Source organism: Vigna umbellata, chromosome 6 (genome assembly GCF_029865625.1).
Source record: "Vigna umbellata cultivar VRB3 chromosome 6, Vumbellata_1.0, whole genome shotgun sequence".
Classification (NCBI taxonomy): domain Eukaryota; kingdom Viridiplantae; phylum Streptophyta; class Magnoliopsida; order Fabales; family Fabaceae; genus Vigna; species Vigna umbellata.
In genome coordinates this window covers 27,514,067-27,536,297 of record NC_142170.1, presented here as the reverse complement: position 1 = coordinate 27,536,297, position 22,231 = coordinate 27,514,067, and the positions used below count along the sequence as shown (strand labels likewise).

Sequence of the window (22,231 nt, the reverse complement as noted above, 5' to 3'; positions counted from 1 at the left end):
CGGCCTCAGTTATGGTCAAACCCGAAGCAGAATGTGTCGCGGAGGAGAACAAAAAACAATGAATCTATTGCCTCGGTTGTAGCCTAAACCGAGGCAATAGAGTGGTACTTTATGCCTCGGTTAAAAAGAACCGAGGCAGAATGTGCTACGAAAAAAATAAATTAAAAAAACCTAAAACTTTAATGTTTCGGTTAGAGCTGAACCGAGGCAGTAGGGTTGGAGTTTATGCCTCGGTTCACAACCGAGACCAAAAGTATTAGACTTTTTACCTCGCCTGAATATGCCTCGGTTCAGAAACCGCTGCCTATAGACAAAAATAACCGCTGTCGTTTCTCCTGACTGTACTAGTGTGATATGTTTTAATTGATCCATATGATGAGATTTGCATATGATCTAGTGTGCAATTTATACTTTTCTATACATAAAATTTGCATCTAACATTCTTCGTATATGATTTTAAAATATTCTTTACCAAACTTAGGAAAGCCCCTTTCAACATCAAATTATCCAAGTCATCAAATTATCAAATTATAAAAATATAAAATTATAAAGTTATAAACTTATAAGATTACAAGAGTATAAGATTATAAGAGTATAAAATTATAAAACTATAAAATATAAAACTATAAAATTATAAAACTATAATTATGAAACTATAAAACTATGAAACTATGAAATTATAAAACTATAAAATTATAAAAGTATAAAATTATAAAATTATAAAAGTATAAAATTATAAAATTATAAAATTGCAAAACTATAAAACAATAATACTATAAAACTATAAAATTATCAAATTTACAAATTGTAATTTACAAATTATTGAATTTTAAAAATTTCAAATTTTTAAATTTTCAAAATTTCAAATTATCAATTTATAAAATTATAAAACTATATATTTAATGGTTTAAAATAAACAAAAATATATTAAAGTCAAGATTAAGTGGGTTAGTGACCTAATTAGTCAGTACCACTTTAAAGTATCATCCCTTTCCAGAAACATGTAAATACCATGAAATCTGACATTCAACACACTTTTAATTATACATCAGTCAATAAGCCTTCATGACTAACCGTGAGACGGAATTCAAACACATGCATTACAACATACAAGTTCTTACAAGATATATAGTTTCTACTCACATACACTAACATGGTGAGATTGTTGTTACAGAAAGGAATCTAATAAAGTGATAGACTAAGCCAGGTGACATATGCATAGTCTTATACCTGTGAGACCATTTTGTAGATCTAAAACCATGACCCTTTTTGGTTCAGAATATGATCAATTATCATAGGGTTTGAAAAATAAGTGGCGCACCGTGTTTTGGTTGCAAAGTAAGCATAACTGCAGGAGCATGCACATAAACAGGAGAAAGCTCGAATGAGAAATTCTGCAGAAACAATGACAACACAACCTTGGCTTCCAACAAGGCAAAGTTTTGGCCAATGCAAATTCTAGGACCCCATCCAAATGGGAAAAATACAACTTGGCCTTTTGTTGCCTTTACAACCCCTTCAGAGAATCTTTCTGGTTTGAACTCCATTGCATCATTACCCCATATATCAACATCCTGGTGAAGTAAAAAAATTGGCAAGGTAACATTTACTCCTGCAGGTAGTGACAGGTTTCCAAGTTTCATATCCTTCTGGAGTCTGCGATTGTGGAAAACAACGGGAGGGAATAACCTCAGAACTTCATACAGAATCATGGTCATCTAGGGAAGAAACATTTTGGCACATGTTAGCATGAAATTCATTTTTAATAAAGATTATAAATGAAATCATGTGATACATACAGTTTTGAGCTGACTTAACCCATCAATGTTTGGATTTTGTTTTCCAAAAACATGAAGAACTTCCTCCCTTGCTCGATTTTGCCATTCAGGATACCTACTCAACATGATCAATGTCCAAACCAGCAAAGATGAAGTCGTTTCTTGCCCTGCTAGGTAGAATAACTTGCACTCACCAATTACTTCTTCAATAGTCATTCCAACACTCTTACTGTTTCCGTTTCCCTGGATTTCCATTTGATTTGATTCTAAAAGCATGCCTAATAAATCTTTATTGTTGGATTCACCCTTCTTCATGGCTTTCTCTCGTTTTTTTATGATATTCCCAATTGAATTTTTCATTTCTTTATGAACTGCTCTCGTCTTCATTTTGGTAGGTGTCGGTAAATGCCTAGAAACATGTTGAATTAATGAAGGTCAATTTCCTAGAAGTAACATTATTAGTTCTTGTATAAGTCAGGTATGCCTCATTTCTTGAATTTCAAAGATTTTTTGAAACATATATCAAATATTCCTTAGATCAAAATCTGTATGTAATTCATAATTATTTGTCATCATCACTATAGCAGTGATTTGGTGTATGGAGAGCTTAATCTCTGTCTACAGTGTCTAGCTTTTAGGGTGATTCTCTAAGGTTCGAAGAACTTCATGGTCAGTTGAGTTTCAATAAAACTAAAACATGCATAATTTAGTAATCACATTTTACAACGAATCAATGTGGTATTACCGCAATATTAGTGTGTTAGAGTACTTTGCAGTCATGACAAGGTACCCCTGAATTCTGAGAAGCTGAAATATCTTTTTTCCTTCTGCATAGCTGCTTCCGAAAGCCGTTCTAGAAATTACATCACGACTCAAATTCTGAATGAAAGGCGAAACATCAATCTCACATTTTCCATCTGATGACAACATTCCCTTCCACTCGCTAATCACATCATGACAACTTTGGGAAAATGCTGGTAGCATGTTCTGCAAATATTTTAAAAGAGAACAATATTTTATCTCAAAAGTCTTCATATCCAAACAACAAGGATACTGGTTAAATTCATTATAAAAGTATACATACTTTTTATACATCTCGATTAATAATTAGGTAATGCTGTGAAAAGATTGTTTATTTATAAATTAAAGTAATAAACTTACTTTCAATTTTTCCAAGTGGAATGCAGGGTTGATAATCTTTCTATGTTGAGCCCACTTATCACCCTCGGAATTTATCAGACCACTGAACAAGAACTTGCCAATGCCAGTTATCTTTTGTTTCTGGAAATCATGAATGTTATTGAAAACTTCTTTGATTTGATTTGGATCAGTGATGATGACCTTTGGTGTTGTGCCTTCCCAAAAAAACGAATTCTTGCCTGCACATAATTCACTTATCAGCAATTGCTAAAACGGCTTTGCTTTAACAACTTAAGATCCAAAAACTTTATTTCGCGAGGAGAGGAGAATAATGGTATAACTAATAAATTTAAAGGAGGAATATCTCTGGTTTTGTTTTAGAAATTTTAAAAACTAAAATAAAAAAAATGTTGTAGCAAGAACATTGAATGATGCCGGAAGAATCACCGAAAAACATCACTTTCATGCCCAAACTCTGTAGACCTAACATTTATGTATAAGTACAAATTTTGAGGAGGTAGGAAAAGTAAACCGTATTTGGCAACAGTGTTGTTAGGCCCCAAGGACAAGCGAGGAGCAACATCGTCGGAGACAATAAAAGATTGCGATTGAGGGTTGTTTTGTGGGGCAGGGTTTTGGTTGGAGGTGAAAAGTGAAAGGGAGTATGGGTCACCACGAAGACCTTGTGCTCTCAGAAGTTTCTCAAACCTCTTAGGCCTAAGCCACAGCGTGTACACCATCTTCACCGCCCATAACGGAATCACACCAACGATCACGCTCACCAGACACACTATTGCTGTTGAGGAAGTAAATGAAAATAGCTCCATTATTGGGATGAAGTCAGATGGGCTATGGTACAGGGTAATCATAAACGTAGACACTTACACTACTATCTGACATGCATTTATCCTACAAATTGTCTTGTCTTTAAGTTACTCGTTTCTCTCAGTTTATTATAAAAAATAGTGTCTCGTGATTTTCATGCTTGTGTGTTTTACAAATATCACTTTCTTATTATGTCTATACACACAGAGTGTTTCATCCTTACACTTTTAAAAATTATTTTTTTTAACTTTTTAATAATTTTTAATAATCTCATCCTACACTTCTAACTTTTCTAAAACTATTATTTTTAACTTTAATAAATACTTTTTCATTTTTTTCTTTTTCTTATTAAAAACAATCTTCACCACTTTAATAATAATTTAATTTAATTTAAAATTTAAATACTATTAATATAATTTTATATTTTAATAATTATTAAAATATGATTTATATTATAATAATAATTACACTGAAAACAGAAAATAAAATAATAAAAATAATATTAATAATAACAATAATAAATAATAATAATATCAATAAATTTGATTTAATATATTCAAATATGTAAAATTATATTACAATAAATTAAATAATTATTAAATTTTAAATAAAAACCAAAATTTGAAAACTTGTTTAAATCCGTAAAATAAGTTAACACTTTTTCTTTTTATTTAAAATTTAATAAATATTGAATTTAAATAAAAATTATAATACTATTTATTATATTTATATTTTAATAATTATTAAAATATGATTTATATTTTTATAATAGTTTTATTAAAAAAATTAAAATATAATAATTAAAATAAGAATAATAATAATGAAAATAAAAATAATATTTAAAATCACATTAAATACATTTAAATATATTAAATAAATTAAAATATTAAATTAAAATTAATAATTATTAAAGTTTAAACCAAAACCAAATTTTGAAAAATTTATTGATCGGATATAGACATCCAATAAGTTATCCTACGGATATCCATATCCGATGAATAATTGTTTTTAAAATTTTATTTTTTATTTAAATTTTAATAATCAATTAATTTAATTTAATATTTTAATATAATTAAATAATATTTGAATTTTAAATTTAATTATTATTAAGATGGTGCATAGTGTTTTTAATAAGAAAAAAAAAATGAAAAGATATTTATTAAAGTTAAAAATTAAATTTTTGAAAATGTTGGAAGTCCAGAATAAGGATAAGGATGAGATGTTAGAAGGTTAAAAATGAAAATTTTGGAGGTCCAGAATAAGATGTTGGAAGTGTAGGATGAAACATTCCTACATGTATAAACTTTAGCCAAAAGCTAACTCTAATCGATGTCGGAACAATTGGTATCGTTATAGAGTCGCGCAGTGGAATAAAATACGAAAGCGGAAAGCGTGTTCGATCAAACTTGTTTTAAAATGGTCAGTTTTAGAAAATAATTTTCTTAGAGAAAATTTATCAAATAGTTGATATGCGCAAAATGTAAAGAGTATAGAGAGCAAGACAATTCAACACAAAATTTTTATCTTGATTCGATTCAAAAAGAATCTACGTACAGTTGTTAATCACTATGAAAAGTGATTAACATTTTCACTGAAAAACAGTTTCACAGATTTACAATATGGTAAATGAACAGTAAGATAAAACCTTCCTTCGACGAACGAACCGGAAGTATGCTTCCTTCGACCAACGAACCGGAAACAATCAATTTGCACTTTCCTTCGACCAACGAACCGGAACAGTGCAGAAACAGTCTTCCTTCAACCAACAAACTGGAAGAGCAGCAGCTTTACCAACTCGAAGAGAACCGCTCCGACCTTAGATCCACAAAGCACGAGCTTCTCCTATTCACGAGACCAGGGAATGCAATGAACTAGCTTTTTGGAACTTCCTCAGACAAACTGTATTCTCAAAAAGCTCAGTGTTCTTTCTAAAAGTTTTGGAACAACCTTATATAGCGAACTGGTCTGAGTTCTCAGAGATAGATTATAACTGCCACAAATAATCGATTATTGTTAGTGATAATCTATTATTTGAGTTCGTTACAAAAGGTGATAATCGATTATCCTGAGGAATAATCGATTATTCCAGAGACTTTGGCAGTTCTCAAGAGAACCCGTTGATAATCGATTATTTGCAGGAATAATCGATTATTCCAAAGCGAAATGCTTTTTCAAGAGTGCTCAGGATAATCGATTATAGCTTCTCATAATCGATTAAATGAGTAACTTAACTATAGGTATGAGATTTTCTAAGTTTTACATATTCAAAGACTTTTCTAATACATTTATATTCTACAAAGTGTTTTTACAAAAATTATAACAGCTTCTTCAAATTTATCTTCTTACAACATCATCAAAATCATTTATCTTCAATTTACCAACTCTTCCTCATTGGTAATAACAGTCTATATATATATCAATTTGTCAAAATACGGTTCCTACAAACCAGAGCAAAAGCAACATTTCATCTTCATGGCCTAGATTCTGATATGACATTGAATACACTTATTTTCAACTCATTCCTATTCTATCAGGTGAATTTAAAAGCATTGGACTATTTCAGTGTCTGTCTATCTTTACCCTGGTATGGTCCTGAAGTTGAATGTCAGAATTTAATTAATTACTCCGATATTTATTATTTTAATATTTTCAACTATTTGTTATATATTATAATATAAAACATAACTATCAATAAAGTATTATTTTACTTTAATTATTTATTTCTATAATATAAAAAAGGGTTAAATATGTTTTTAGTCCCTTAACTATCAAGCGTTTTTGGATTTCGTCCCTCTTTCAAACTTTGCTACATTTTTATCCTTCTCTTTAATGAAACTGTAATTTTAGTCCTTGAAAACCAACGGCGTTAACTTTTCAGTGAGCTGGCTAACGGTATGTGAATGTTTCATGCCACGTTGGAAATTGAAAATCTGAAATTCAAGGAAAAATGCTTTCGTCACTTTCTCTATCTCCCTTCTTGCAAATCTCTGGTTCTAAAACTTCACTCTCCAACCAAACCCCCTCCACTCTCCGGGGTGCATCCCTCCACCACCTCTTGCTTCTTCAAAATCCGCATCAACACCTTCCCCACCCATACGGCCCTCCTTCCTTTCTCCGCCTTAACCCTGGACACCGCCACCTCCGCCTTAACCTTCCACCTCGACCCCGCTGCCCTCCGTTGCTTCCCTGAAAATCCTCTCATCCTCGTTCTCTCCATCTATAACAATCCAATGAGTCGTTCCTATTGAGTGCGCGACGCCAAGAACCGGGTTCATCTCATTGTTAACCTCTCACCTATCCTCTCTTTTGCTACCATAAAAAACAAACTGAAAGGCATATCTAATTGAATTTGGCTAATTATACAATTATAATTTTGTTAAGAAAACCTTTAATAGAGTCTAGTTAAACCAAATTCACAAGACAATAATTTTATAAAGTAGAGAACCACAATTTAGATTACAAACTAAAATGAATACTGGGACAATCTTAAAGTAATAATTATTTCAAAACTTTGCAAACACGCTTGCACCAACATACATATGTATTAGTGTTTGAAATAATCCTGGGAAGTAAAAGTAAAAATAAAAATAAAGCTTACGCATCATTAACGGAAGCATTACAAAGTTTTGCTTTGAGAGACAATATAATGGGATAAAACTTTCGCTTGGGTCGTGGCAAGCCTCAATAAGACTAGCACCCTGATAGAAGTGCAGTCAAATTTAGTTAATAAAACAAAAGTATACCTGAAGGTGTTTTTTCTTGCCAAATGATGTTGAGGAAATCCTTATCCATGGTGGTGGCAGCAACCATGAAAGACCAAGGTGTAACTTTTAACAGAGGCAAAGTTTCGAAAGAAATGTGTCAACTTTTCATTTTTAATTCTTATATAAATGGCAGGAATCTAAGCATAAAAGTAAAGTTCACTTTTCATTTTTCTTTAAAATTCCTTTTCCAAGTTAGCCACTGTGTTTTTTTGTTTCAAAGTCTATTAAGAGTAAACCACACTATTGTTTCTATTGTTCTCATTAATATGAATTCCATAAGTTGGACTGATGGTTTGGTTGTCCATTGAAGCCCAGTTAAGTTGAGACATCCATTGTGGAAGGTATTAGAGTGAGAGAGGGCAAGGGAGAGGTTAACGGTGAGATGAACCCGACCCAATATTTTGGCGTCGCACACAGTAGGAACGACCCATTGGGTTGTTGTAGACGGAGAGAACGAGGATGAAAGGCTTTCCGGAAAGGCGACGGAAGGCAGAGGAGTACGGCAGGGTCAAGGTGGAAGGTTGGGACGCAGGTGGTGGTGTCGTGGGTGGAGGTCGAGGCAGAGAGAGGGAGGATGGTTATATGGGTGGGGAACGTGTTGTGTGGATTTTGCAGAAGCAAGGGGTGGTGGAGGGATGCAACCCGGAGAGTTGAGGGGTTTGGTTAGAGAGTGAAGTTTCAGAGCTAGAGATTTTCAATTGACAACGTGGCATGAAAGATTGACACACCATTAGCCACCTCACTGAAAAGTTAACGCCGTTGATTTTCGAGGACTAAAATTACAGTTTCATTAAGAAGAAGGATAAAAATGTAGCAAAGTTTGAAAGAGAGACGAAATCCAAAAACGCTTGATAGTTAAGGGACTAAAAACATATTTAACCCTATAAAAAAGTATACTGAGTTAACAGTGTGAGATTCTTCCACTAGCAGTTTTACTCATGCATTATAGTAATATTTCATTATTCTTTTATCCATCGACTAGTGTTGTAATTGACTGTTAGTACTCTTCTACAACATGTGTAAGTGTAAGTGTATGCATGTGACACAATTTTAAATATCTATAAATTATTTAAACTTTTAAAAAATTATAAAAATAAAATTATAAAAAATATATATAATTAGAGATATTAATATATATAAAATGAATTTTAATTATTGAAATTAAAAATCTTATAAATGATATTGTGTAAATAATTTTTTTATTATAAGAAATTATTTAAATTTTAAAAAATAGTTGATAAAAAATAAATATTTTTTTATAATAAGTAAATATTTGAAGTAAAAAAAATTTACTAAAATGATAAAATTAAAAAAATATTATGAATTATTATTTTTAAACAGTAGTAATTAGGAGCGTAAAACTGAAAAAACTAAATAAAACATCAAATATATGTATCTCTTTATCTATAGAACTAGAGATAATGGAATATAAAAATATATTTTCCTTATATAGATTTAAACAATAATTATGATATTATCTTAAGAAATAAAGTATAAGTTTAACTTAGTTTCATTAAATTAATTTATAAAATAAAATTTGTATTTATATATTTTAAATTAATTTTATTTATAATTTATATAAAACTTTAGCAAATACTCCGGGTTAGAGAGAGAAATCAAATATAAATCACATATGTATATCATAAATTATAATTATTGTATGTCGAATGATTGCAAATTTGATGATATTAAAATCGTAACTCATGTGTGTTATAAATAGGTTTAATGGTTTGTTTTTACCTAATTCTTCTATTTTTTTTCTGATCTCAATTAATCTTGTCATTAATTTGGATAACATTAAATTTGGTGTATCTTGACATGGTGAATGCACAATTATTAAGCACGTGACACAAAATGCTCCCATAGGTGAACGTGTAAAGTAGAAACAAAAAAAATTGAAATTTCATTAAATTTCTAAATCAATAAATAAATAAAAGAAAAGAAAATAAAAACAGAATAAGCAAAAAGATCCAAGCCCAAATCTTGTTTCTCATCCCTTCCTTAGTAGATCCTACATGGCCACCTCTAAGGCCAACAAGTTTCTAGTCAGTTGCCACCCTTGCTACCGATCAGAGCAAGACTGTCGATGACCTTACCCACGTTGGAAGCACCTTCATTCTTCGTGGTAACTCAATTTCTCCATCATCCGCATCACATACGGAGAGCCACCGCGACACCATGGATCTCACGATTGTACCGTTGACGCCGCCTTGATCATATGTTCTTGATTCTTCTTCAACTTCTTCTTTGTATACTTGATGGCTTGTTATACAAGAAAAGTTCTTTGTGTGCAAACCTTGGTAATGGTAAATTTCATGGGTCTTAGAGATTTTTTTTTATTTAATTAAACTTGCAGGTGAAAGATGAATTATGAAGTAGGGTTTTTTAGTCAATGAGTTGAGTGCAGATAATAATGACTTTCAGAAAATGGATAATGGTGATATATTTGAGTATTAGTCTAGGATAGGTTTGTGAAAGTTAAGGAAAATGGATTCTGTTTTTTCCCCTTGTGATAGGGGTAGAAGGAAATGAAATGAATGATGTTGGGTTCAAGGAAAAAATTGGTGATAATAAATATGAGAATCTTTTGTCTCGCGTTTCCCAAGCTTTTCCTCTATAAACCTGGGTGCTGATAGATTGCAGATGAAAGATTGAGAGAGTAGTTTGATTGGAATTGGAATTTGCTTCCCCTTCCCTCAGTTCTCTTGTGCCCTTCTTAAAAGGAATAAAATAACCACTAAAAATGGTGTTTGTCAAGGAGGGCGCTCATTGCGCCATTGTCAATGGCGAACATAGTGATCGTCTAGTGCTTTATCTCGTCGGCAAGATGGGTGAGGGTGAGGTAGTGATATAAGGTGGAGAAGCTCGGTAAGAATGGCCCTTCCACATCGTATTAGAAGAAAACATCCTATTCGAATTTAGGGATTGAATGAAATCCCAATTCTTTTTCATTTGTAAATTATAGGTAATGTAAGCTTTCTCTGCTTGTTAATATTTGCGCAATGACCATGCCACGAGACAAAAATTTTAACGTCGTCCAGTCCCATTAATGGTAAGGTTCCAATTGACTCAATTTTACAAGAACATGAACCTAATTGAGATAAAACAACTACGAGGATCTATTTGAAACGATTCTACAAAAACAGAGACCTCAAAAATGATTAAACCTTACAAGATTAAAAGTTTACAAGATTAAAAGATTACAAACTTATAAACTTCTAAATTGTAAAATTGTAAGGTTGTAAGGTTATAAGGTTGTAAGGTAATAAGGTTGTAAGGTAATAAGGTTGTAAGGTAATAAGGTTATAAGGTTATAAGATTATAAAGATTATGAAATTATATGTTAAGAGGGAACTCTCCCCAGTTTCGTAAAAAATATTTTTTATTATGCACTATGTCAAATGTTCTTTCTTGTGTAATAACATTAATAAAATATACTTAGGATCATATAAGAAGGATCTTAGAATGCACAATTTATGTATGGTAGAGTACAAGTTGGATAGAAGATTATATTTGCATAAATTTACTCATATTAATCGTTTAAGATATAACCATAATCAGTTAAAGCACATTACACACAAAATAAGGCTATATTGCATGTTTTAATCGATTAAGATAATAATCTAATCGATTAAAATAGAAAGATATACCTAATTGATTAAATGCATATGAATTTCATATCATATATATTTGTGTGATCTAACTTGTTTCAGGTAGAAAGTACTTTGCAATGTTTTGAAAAAACGTGAAACAAAAGCTTAGGAACACATCAAGAAGTTGTCCAGAATCATTCTTGGAGAAATCACTCAACCCTTTGAAGAATCTTCATATTCTCCAAGGTTTCAAGAAAGAAAAAAGACTTGTGAGATCTGCATATAGGTGGTGCATCCAGGTTACATCTTATTGTTTAGATTTTCTTAGTCACCTTAGCTGTGTAAGCAAGGCGTAAGAGAGTGTGAGTTTCAACCTCTCTTGGTTATAGTTTTTAATATTGGAGAGTGTGTGTGAGGATACAATTATGTGAATTCTTTGTATTCTTGACAATTGGAATATAGTGGATTCCCTCCAGCTAAGTTTGTTGGAGGAAACTGGATGTAGGCTCAACTTAAGAGTTGAACCAGTATAAAAATTGATGTGTGATCTTAATTTTGTTTTTGTATTTTATATTGTTGATCATAAACTTTTGTGAATTGATTCAAAGAACCAAAATTTTCAAATAATTTGAACAAGATGTTTTAAAACTCAATTCACCCCTCTTAGATTGAGATATAGGGATACTATTTTAAACAATAGGCACCAGAGCTGGTTAATCCAGACATTAATTGATTAAAAAGATCTTAGATGGCCAATATATCTCAAACCTTTTGTGAGTGGCTCCATAAACATATCACCTCTGTTTGCTGAAGAGAATTATCCATTCTAAAAAATAAGAATGAAAATTTGCTTAGAATCAGTAGACAAAAGGGTGTAGGATGCTTGTTAGCTCTTTGGGAAGCATACCAAATTGTTTTAGTAATAAAATCATTGTAAGACCATGTGTTGTTTTTCCAAGAGACTCGTGTAATATTAAATAATCATATAATTAGTAATTCATCTAGACTAAAGAATAATTATGAACTTACAACTATATTTAACTAAATAAAGATTTACAAAGAAGGGTGAACTATAGTAATTTGAGGAACTTAGGAGTGGAGAAATGGTGGAAATGGTATGGAATGGCAAAGCTAGGGGTAAATTTCACCGACTTCACTCTCTTGCACTCTCTTGCACACACTGAATCATCTCATCCCCATCAAATACTAATGTCAGTCCCTTAGATGAGAGAACCTAGGTTTTGTTACTAAGCGTCAATCCCTTGATCATTCAACAAGCAAACCTGCATTAAGACCTAGGATTTTAGATAACTAATGGGTCATGTTCCATCCCTTGACACAAGTCTCCACCAGATCTTTTGTTTCAAGCCTAGGGTTCAGTAGATTTTTCATAAGACCTAATGAAACCGCAAATCGAGCTAGGAACATTCCCATTCCCGCAAGCAATAAGAGTAGAAACAAAAAATTAATATTTAGATGAAAATGCATATATATAATCAAAGCATTTATAAGATACAAGAAAGTTCAATAGATACATCTACTCCAAACAAGATATGTTTGGTTCTCCATTTCCATGGAGAGTGTAACACCCCAAATTTTGGGATGCCATGGGTTTACAATAACTTTTTAATACTTAAATTCTGATATCATTTCAAGATACAGTTTAAATAAAACTTCCATTTATTATAACTGAATTATGAAAACTTCATAAATCAAATGCAACTATAAAACGTTCATAGAATTCCATTACAAAACTATTAACATTGAAATTAAAATCCCATAGTTCTCCCATGTATCTCGCTACTCAAATTTGCTTTAGCTACATCTGTAACAACATCTACTCACGTACAAGTACGATCATAATAGGTGGAAACCACAACCACAAACATGCAAGGGTGAGGTAACAGAAACATGTCATATAACATACACAAGTATTCAACATTAACTTAGAATAAGATTTATGAATATCACATATCAACATACTCCTATACACCTCTTTACATGACAACACATGAAATCATTAACACATCGCACTATCAAAATTCCAAGTCACCAACATATATCCACAAAATGATTTCGTCAAAGTAACCAATTCACACCCATACTTCCTCTGTCATTCACCAACTCATATCCCAATTTATTTGAAACCATTCACTATATATTGAATCACCATCGGGTCACTCACATACAACATAAGATCGAGTGTCACCTCTCACCACTCTCTTAAAGAGCTTCACTGGGCCAATACACTTTTCCACACCATTACATAATGACATCTCCCACCACTCTCTCGAAGGCTTCACCGGCAAGTACACCACTTCCCACCACTCTCTTAGAGCTTCTTCGAACAAGTATATGCTTTCCACCACCCTCTTGGGCTTCACCGGACAAGTATACACCCCACCACTCTATTCTTAAAGAGCTTCACCGGACAAGTACTAGTGCTACTTCCACCACACTTCCAAGAGCTTCACCGAGCATCACAACATAAACCCAATTCTAAAACAATTAACAATATTAAACTCGCACAATCAAACAACAAACCCTGTGTAATAAACGTTCTCGAAACAAAAGCAATCATCAAACTAATGACTAATAAGAAAAAATACATAATATATATACCTTTTTTAATAACTAACACCAAATGCATTAAAATAAGAATAAATTCAATATATTATCCCCTGAGTGGATCCCTCATGAATCCATTACTAACCCCTTCTTTTTCATTTAACTCTCTTCCTGCAAAATGGAAAAACTATCTTCGTGTCTTACCATTCACTTTTCCATGTTCACATGCCATACATACATCACATAAAAAAATTGATTTATTCTTATTTTATAACTTCTCGCGGGTCCCACTCCATTTAAGATCATCAATCACAACATGCATTCTTTTCATACTTTTCTCTCTCCTACCATACACACATATACAATTAAGTAGCATAAATCTACACTTCTACGTTTTTCATTTATACCCATGAATCAACTACAACAAAATGATAAGTAGAAATCGTTTTCTCCCTTCCCTTTCACTCACGCGACAATATACACCAAGCACACACTAAAAATAATTCATACCCTTTCTTTATACCGACACCCGATACAAGATCAATGCAGTAAATTACGCACAACATAATTTCCATGGCTAAGAAGAACCCAAAGCTACATGCGTGACTACCAATTCCCCCACGATTCAACAAAACCCCAGACTATACTACAATACACCATACACATCTATAATCAAGAGTGTTAACTCCCCTTACCTCGTAAGTAAGTGAACCAGCCACCAAGCCAAAGTCTTCACAATTCTCTCTTCTCTCTCGAGCTCTACTCTTCCACCAAGGTACAAGGCCCTTCACGATTTGCAAGGAAAGAGTGATGGTTTTTCTCTCTCACACACACTTTCAGGGAATTGTCTTTCCCTAGGTTTTATCCTAATTTCATTTAAATATCTCTATCCAATATTACTTTCTGTTTCTTATTATTATTTATTTATTTATCTATTTATTTATTTAAAAGCTAAGGCCCAAGTCCTTTTTCTTCAACTCATTTCCAAAAATTAAAATAAAACAAATACTAATTAATTTTTCATAAATACTTTTATCACCCAATTCTATAATATAATTAAGTATTTAATATTAAAAAATGTAAAAAATAAAAAGAAAAACTATTTTTATTTTATCCGGAATTTATAGAGAGTCTAAAAGCTTATAAAAGTGGATGATAGAAGAAGGAGACCCAAAGAGGGAGAAGAGGATGTTTCCACATGCCCCAAGTAGCCTCCATGATCTCTAGAAGTAAAAATGTGCCTTCACATCGCGTCCCTAAGCTTCAACTGTGTTTTCTCATCCAAAAACTACATTTTTCTTCCACTCTCGCCACTTTAAAACCCTCTCCAAAAAGTGCATTCTCACTGGGCCATAAACACTTCTCATTGGGCTAGAGGTGATATGCTCGGTGGGCCACAAAATCCTCTTGTTAGTCTAGAGGTGCTCTACTAGCTAGGCCGCAAGACTTTCTGGCTGGGCTAGAGTTACTCTACTTGTTGGGCTAGCAGTGCTTGTGGCTGAGCTAGCAACTTTTGGCAGCAACTCTCTATTCTTCTCTAATCTTCCAATTTCCAACAAAATAAACCAAAAATAGATAATTAAATTTATTTATGAAGACTAAATACAAATCTTACACATTTTCATGGAATTCAACACAAAACACATGATATAAAGACAAATAAAGGGTTCTAGTAAGTGTGAATAATAGTTAATTATCATACTTACTAACTTTCCCAAACTTAAACTTTTTCATGTCCTCATGAGAAGCAAAAGTTAAACTTAGCCTAGACAAAATATCTGAACTACAATGGTTTAGTGACTCAAGCAAACAACTTCAATCAAAGAAAGAAATCAATCATTAACGGATGGCGCGACGATCCAACCGTGTCGACGGTCCCTTTAACCCTCTTCTAACGGATGGCGACTTGTCTACTGTCATCGCCAAGCCCAACGGCTACGACGGCGAATTCTTCTCCTCCTCCCTTAAATGTTGGCAGAATCATGGTTCCAACCCCGACCACGCTCTCATCCATGCTTTCACGACCTTCTGAAATTGATTTTTGGGGTTGTTTATTTGCCGATTTGTTTTGTTCTTGTGTCTTTACCCCTTCAAAATCGCTCCTTTAACAAAGTTTGAGCGATGGATTGTTGGGATTGGGTTCCTGTTGGCATCTCAAAGTTGGATTGAGTTCCTTTAACAGAGGTAATTTTTTCTGTGTTATTTTTGGGGCCACATAAAAAAGGTCAATTTTTTGGTCACATTTAGCGTAATTCTTAATCTCATTTTTCTGTTTCGTTTGATGCTTCACATGGCCGCTCGTTTCTTGGTGGCTTCTGTCAAGGTTTGTCCTTTGGTAGATACCTCTTCTTTGCTCCTTAATTTTTATTACACATGTAAATTTCAAAACTTTTTTTTGTCTGTTAAAATTTTATGGCAGTGTTTTTCTTATAAATTATTTTAACATCGTAGGGTTGTATAATTGGTTTTGGAATTTGAAGTGGTGAGTGGTGAAGATGGATTCAAAAAGCGAGGCTGTAAAGACACCAAAGAGGGAATTGGAAGCAGAAGGGGCTCTGAATTCAAAGATGAAGGGTTCTGGATAGCTCCCCTTGAAGGAGTGATGGTGGATGCTTGGTGGGGTTTGGTTGAAAGAGACAAACCTTTGAAGTATAACTAGGATGGCTATGTTGAACTTGTGCAAATGATTCAGAGGCATGGCTTGAAGCTTCAGGATGTCATGTCTTTCCATCAATGTGGTAGAAATGTCGGAGACTCTTGCAGGTATATCACACTACTCATTTTAACTTATTTCAATGTGTGTGTATTGCTCGTGTGTTTAGATTTATTGATAACAGAGATTTGGGTAATAAATTGTTGTGAGATTGATTTTTGTTCAAAAGAGTTCGTGAAATTTGTTGTATACAACATAAAAGTTATGAAAAGGCAAATAAAAAAACGATTGATTTTGATTTTGATTCTAATTTTGTACCATTCCTCCGCCTCCGTGGGTACTGGAAGAAATAAGTAAGAACCATGAATTGGTTTACACATACTGACAAGAAAACCCTAAACTTTGTGCAAATAAAAAATGTCCAGCTGCAAACATAAAATAATAGCAATGAAAAAGGTAAAACTAGGAAACTCAATCTTGGATTTTCATGATATCTTCTTTTGGGAGTCAAAGAGAAAGACACATAGATGTAGGTAAAGGACGCCATCGCTAGGCGGGCCCAAATCATAAACCAATACAAAAACGTGAATGAGACCACCAGATGCATATATTAATAAAGACTAATATCTCGCTTTATTCTTTCGTAAAATATTAAAAAAAATCTTTTTACCGCCTCGGTTCAACTCCAAACCGAGGGATAAGACCCCTCCCTCTACTGTCCCGGTTCACAACCGAAGAAAAAAGTGATAGACTTTTTACCTCATATGTATATACCTCAATTGCGGAGCCGCTGCGGATAAAAGAAAATAATCGTTGTCGTTTCCTTTTACTGTATTAGTGCAAGATAAATGCAAAAGCTTTATGAGTTGTAGGTAAAGGACGCCATCGCTAGGCGGGCCCAAATCATAAACCAATACAAAAACGTGAATGGGACCACCAGATGCATATATTAATAAAGACTAATATCTCGCTTTATTCTTTCGTAAAATATTAAAAAAAATCTTTTTACCGCCTCGGTTCAACTCCAAACCGAGGGATAAGACCCCTCCCTCTACTGTCCCGGTTCACAACCGAAGAAAAAAGTGATAGACTTTTTACCTCATATGTATATACCTCGATTGCGGAGCCGCTGCGGATAAAAGAAAATAATCGTTGTCGTTTCCTTTTACTGTACTAGTGCAAGATAAATGCAAAAGCTTTATGAGGGATCAACAAACATGATAAAATGTTTTTTTAATGCATGAAATCTTTTTTCACCTTTAACTCAAGCTCATTAATGTCTTTTACTCTACAATCATTGTCACACAAATCAACTTTGTCCTTAGTTTCAACCAAAATAAACACACTCACATACAAGCTAGCATCACAAGGACTTTCAAAACTTGTATTATAATTAGACTAAGAAAGAAATTTGTTTTTCTAGATATAAAGTATGTTAAGCTAAGAGATTAAGGTACCTTTTGCTTGAGTTCAAATGTAACTAATTCTTAATTCATTTTCCAACTTTCATTTACTGAACTCTTTTTCTTTATCTTGTTCTTCTTTTCCAACCTTAAAGATTCTTGAGATTTCTTCAAGAACTTTATCTTGTTGTTCTTTTCCAACCTTGGAGACAAGAAGGTTGTTTGCTTTCTCCAAAAATATTTTTTGACAACTTTTTTGTATCAAATAAATGCAATTATTTTGTAAACAAATAGGTTAGGTTAGATTATATATATATATATATATATATATATATATATATATATATATATATATATATATATATAAAAGATACGACGTTAGGTAAAAACATTAATCGATTAGAGTTATATTTCGGTTTTAATTGATTAGATTATTATTTTGATTGATTAAAAGATACAATATAACCAATAACCATCTTTTACTTCGGATATGTTCTGATCAATGCGACGAGACATTCTTCGTATATGATTTTAAAATACTCTTTACCAAACTTAGGAAAGCCCCTCTCAACATCAAATTATCCGAGTTATCAAATTATAAAAATTACAAAAATATAAAATTATAAACTTATAAACTTATAAGATTACAAGAATATAAGATTATAAGATAATAAAATTATAAAACTATAATTATGAAACTATATGAAATTATAAAAGTATAAAATTATAAAAGTATAAAATTATAAAATTATAAAATTGCAAAACTATAAAACAATAATACTATAAAACTATAAAATTATTAAATTTACAAATTATTGAATTTTCAAATTTTCAAATTTTTAAATTTTCAAAATTTCAAATTATCAATTTATAAAATTATAAAACTATATATTTAATGGTTTAAAATAAACAAAATATATTAAAGTCAAGATTAGGTGGGTTAGTGACCTAATTAGTCAGTACCACTTTAAAGTATCATCCCCTTTCCAAAAGCATGTAAATACCATGAAATCTGACATTCAACACACTTTTAATTATGCATCAGTCAATAAGCCTTCATGACTAAACCCTAAGCCGGAATTCAAACACATGCATTACAACATGGTTTCTACTCACATACACTAACATGGTGAGATTGTTGTTACAAAAAGGAATCTAATAAAGTGATAGACTAAGCCAGGTGACATGCATAGTCTTATACCAGTGAGACAATTTTGTAGATCTAAAACCATGACCCTTTTTGGTTCAGAATATGATCAATTATCATAGGGTTTGCAAAATAAGTGGCGCACCGTGTTTTGGTTGCAAACTAAGCATAACTGCAGGAGCATGCACATAAACAGGAGAAAGCTCGAATGAGAAATTCTGCAGAAACAATGACAACACAACCTTGGCTTCCAACAAGGCAAAGTTTTGGCCAATGCAAATTCTAGGACCCCATCCAAATGGGTAAAATACAACTTGGCCTTTTGTTGCCTTTGCAACCCCTTCAGAGAATCTTTCTGGTTTGAACTCCATTGCATCATTACCCCATATATCAACATCCTGGTGAAGTAAAAAAATTGGCAAGGTAACATTTACTCCTGCAGGTAGTGACAGGTTTCCAAGTTTCATATCCTTCTGGAGTCTGCGATTGTGGAAAACAGTGGGAGGGAATAACCTCAGAACTTCATACAGAATCATGGTCATCTACGGAAGAAACATTTTGGCACATGTTAGCATGAAATTCATTTTTAATAAAGATAATAAATTTTTCATTTTTAATAAAGATAAATGAAATCGTGCGATACATACAGTTTTGAGCTGACTTAACCCATCAATGTTTGGATTTTGTTTTCCAAAAACATGAAGAACTTCCTCCCTTGCTCGATTTTGCCATTCAGGATACCTACTCAACATGATCAATGTCCAAACCAGCAAAGATGAAGTGGTGTCTTGTCCTGCTAGGTAGAATAACTTGCACTGACTAATTACTTCTTCAATAGTCATTCCAACACTCTTACGGTTTCCATTTCCCTGGATTTCCATTTGATTTGATTCTAAAAGCATGCCTAATAAATCTTTATTGTTGGATTCACCCTTCTTCATGGCTTTCTCTCGTTTTTTTATGATATTCCCAATTGAATTTTTCATTTCTTTATCAACTGCTCTCATCTTCATTTTGTTAGGTGTCGGTAAATGCCTAGAAACATGTTGAATTAATAAAGGTCAATTTCCTAGAAGTAACATTATTAGTTCTTGTATAAGTCAGGTATGCCTCATTTCTTGAATTTCAAACATTTTTTCAAACATATATCAAATATTCCCTATATCAAAATCTGTATGTAATTCATAATTATTTTTCATCATCACTATAGCAGTGATTTGGTGTATGGAGAGCTTAATCTCTGTCTACAATATCTAGCTTTTAGGGTGATTCTCTAAGGTTTGAAGAACTTCACGGTGAGTTGAGTTTCAATAAAATTAAAACATGCATAATTTAGTAATCACATGTTACAACGAATCAATGTGGTATTACCGCAATATTGGTGTGTTAGAGTACTTTGCAGTCATGACAAGGTACCCCTGAATTCTGAGAAGCTGAAATATCTTTTTTCCTTCTGCATAGCTGCTTCCGAAAGCCGTTCTAGAAATTACATCACGACTCAAATTCTGAATGAAAGGCGAAACATCAATCTCACATTTTCCATCTGATGACAACATTCCCTTCCACTCGCTAATCACATCATGACAACTTTGGGAAAATGCTGGTAGCATGTTCTGCAAATATTTTAAAAGAGAACAATATTTTATCTCAAAAGTCTTCATATCCAAACAACAAGGATACTGGTTAAATTCATTATAAAAGTATACATACTTTTTGTACATCTCGATTAATAATTAGGTAATGCTGTGAAAAGATTGTTTATTTATAAATTAAAGTAATAAACTTACTTTCAATTTTTCCACGTGGAATGCAGGGTTGATAATCTTTCTATGTTGAATCCACTTATCACCCTCGGAATTTATCAGACCAGTGACCAAGAACTTGGCAATGCCACTTATATTTTGTTTCTGGAAATCATGAATGTTATTGAAGACTTTTTTAATTTGATTTGGATCAGTGATGATGACCTTTGGTGTTGTGCCTTCCCAAAAAAACGAATTCTTGCCTGCACATAATTCACTTATCAGCAATTGCTAAAACGGCTCTGCTTTAACAACTTTTAGACAAATCTTTTTGTCGATAACCTCAGACCAATCAATCGATTAATATGTAATCGATCGAACACTACTTGAAAACGGCTATTCTGCTCAGAAATGAAATAGTCCAAATGTTCCTGGAAATTCTTGCTCCCATTGGACCATTTGTATCTAGATACATTATGATCCCAATTCATAGATCTCTCCGTTCGAGAAATCAAAATAAGAGGATCGAACCATTTCTTCTGACTCTTTTTCAGATCCAAAAATTTTATTTCGCGAGGAGAGGAGAATAATGGTATAACTAATAAATTTAAAGGAGGAATATCTCTGGTTTTGTTTTAGAAATTTCAAAAACTAAAATAAGAAAAATGTTGTAACAAGAACATTGAATGATGCAGGAAGAATCACCGAAAAACATCACTTTCATGCCCAAACTCGGTAGACCTAACATTTATGTATAGCAACAAATTTTGAGGAGGTAGAAAAAGTGAACCGTATTTGGCAACAGTGTTGTTAGGCCGCAAGGACAAGCGAGGAGCAACATCGTCGGAGACAACAAAAGATTGCAATTGAGGGTTGTTTTGTGGAGCAGGGTTTTGGTTGGAGGTGAAAAGTAGGGAGTATGGGTCACCACGAAGACCTTGTGCTCTCAGAAGTTCCTCCAACGTCTTAGGCCAAAGCCACAACGTGTACACCATCTTCACCGCCCATAACGGAATCACAACACCGATCACGCTCACCAGAAATACTGTTGCTGTTGAGAAAGAAAACGAAAATTGCTCCATTATTGGAAATAAGTCAGAAGGGCTAAGGTACAGAGTAATCATAAACGTAGACACCTAGACTACTGTATCACATATATTTATAGTACAAAATTCGTGTCTTAATTTACTTATTTGTCTTAGTTTAATTATTAAAAATCAGTGCCACGTGATTTTCATAGGCGTGTCTATAAGACAGGTCATACACGTATACATGTCGTAGTCGTGTATAGACCTATAGACGTCTTAAGTTAATTATAAAAATATAAATGGTGGATCCCATCTTTATCAGTTTAATTATAAAAATACTTAATAAAATTTTCATTTTTTTATAAAATTTAGCTATTTTACTTATATTATTAAATTTATAAAAGTTCTCAACCTTTCAACGTGAAACACAGCGTTTTTATATTATTAAATTTATAAAATTTAATATTATTTTGGTTCTGTATTAGTTAGTTTTATTTAAAATAATTTTCATACGTTCTTGCGTTCAATAAATTATTTATTTTTAAATATAAAATAAAATGTGAAGTCACAATTACCAATAGTGATAAATG

At 32.5% G+C, this 22,231-nt stretch overlaps 2 protein-coding genes and 1 long non-coding RNA gene across 3 annotated transcripts; all 3 read right to left on the bottom strand.

Annotated features, from left to right (window-relative positions):
* Positions 1-1,008: 1,008 nt before the first annotated feature.
* On the bottom strand, positions 1,009-3,802 carry LOC148197109 (11-oxo-beta-amyrin 30-oxidase-like). Its single transcript, XM_088093003.1, has 5 exons — positions 3,451-3,802; positions 2,940-3,157; positions 2,524-2,765; positions 1,800-2,187; positions 1,009-1,718 (listed from the first exon to the last, which is right to left on the bottom strand). The coding sequence occupies exons 1-5, from the start codon at positions 3,785-3,787 to the stop codon at positions 1,293-1,295; spliced, it is 1,611 nt and encodes a 536-aa protein (XP_087949129.1). The 5' UTR covers positions 3,788-3,802; the 3' UTR covers positions 1,009-1,292.
* Positions 3,803-13,001: 9,199 nt separating this feature from the next.
* On the bottom strand, positions 13,002-14,512 carry LOC148197108 (uncharacterized). The gene is made up of 2 exons (XR_015780416.1): positions 14,364-14,512; positions 13,002-13,599 (listed from the first exon to the last, which is right to left on the bottom strand). It is a non-coding gene; the product is annotated as an uncharacterized LOC148197108 (long non-coding RNA).
* A 4,195-nt stretch (positions 14,513-18,707) lies between these two features.
* On the bottom strand, positions 18,708-21,770 carry LOC148197107 (11-oxo-beta-amyrin 30-oxidase-like). Its single transcript, XM_088092815.1, has 5 exons — positions 21,404-21,770; positions 20,659-20,876; positions 20,243-20,484; positions 19,519-19,906; positions 18,708-19,413 (listed from the first exon to the last, which is right to left on the bottom strand). The coding sequence occupies exons 1-5, from the start codon at positions 21,735-21,737 to the stop codon at positions 18,988-18,990; spliced, it is 1,608 nt and encodes a 535-aa protein (XP_087948941.1). The 5' UTR covers positions 21,738-21,770; the 3' UTR covers positions 18,708-18,987.
* Positions 21,771-22,231: the final 461 nt, after the last annotated feature.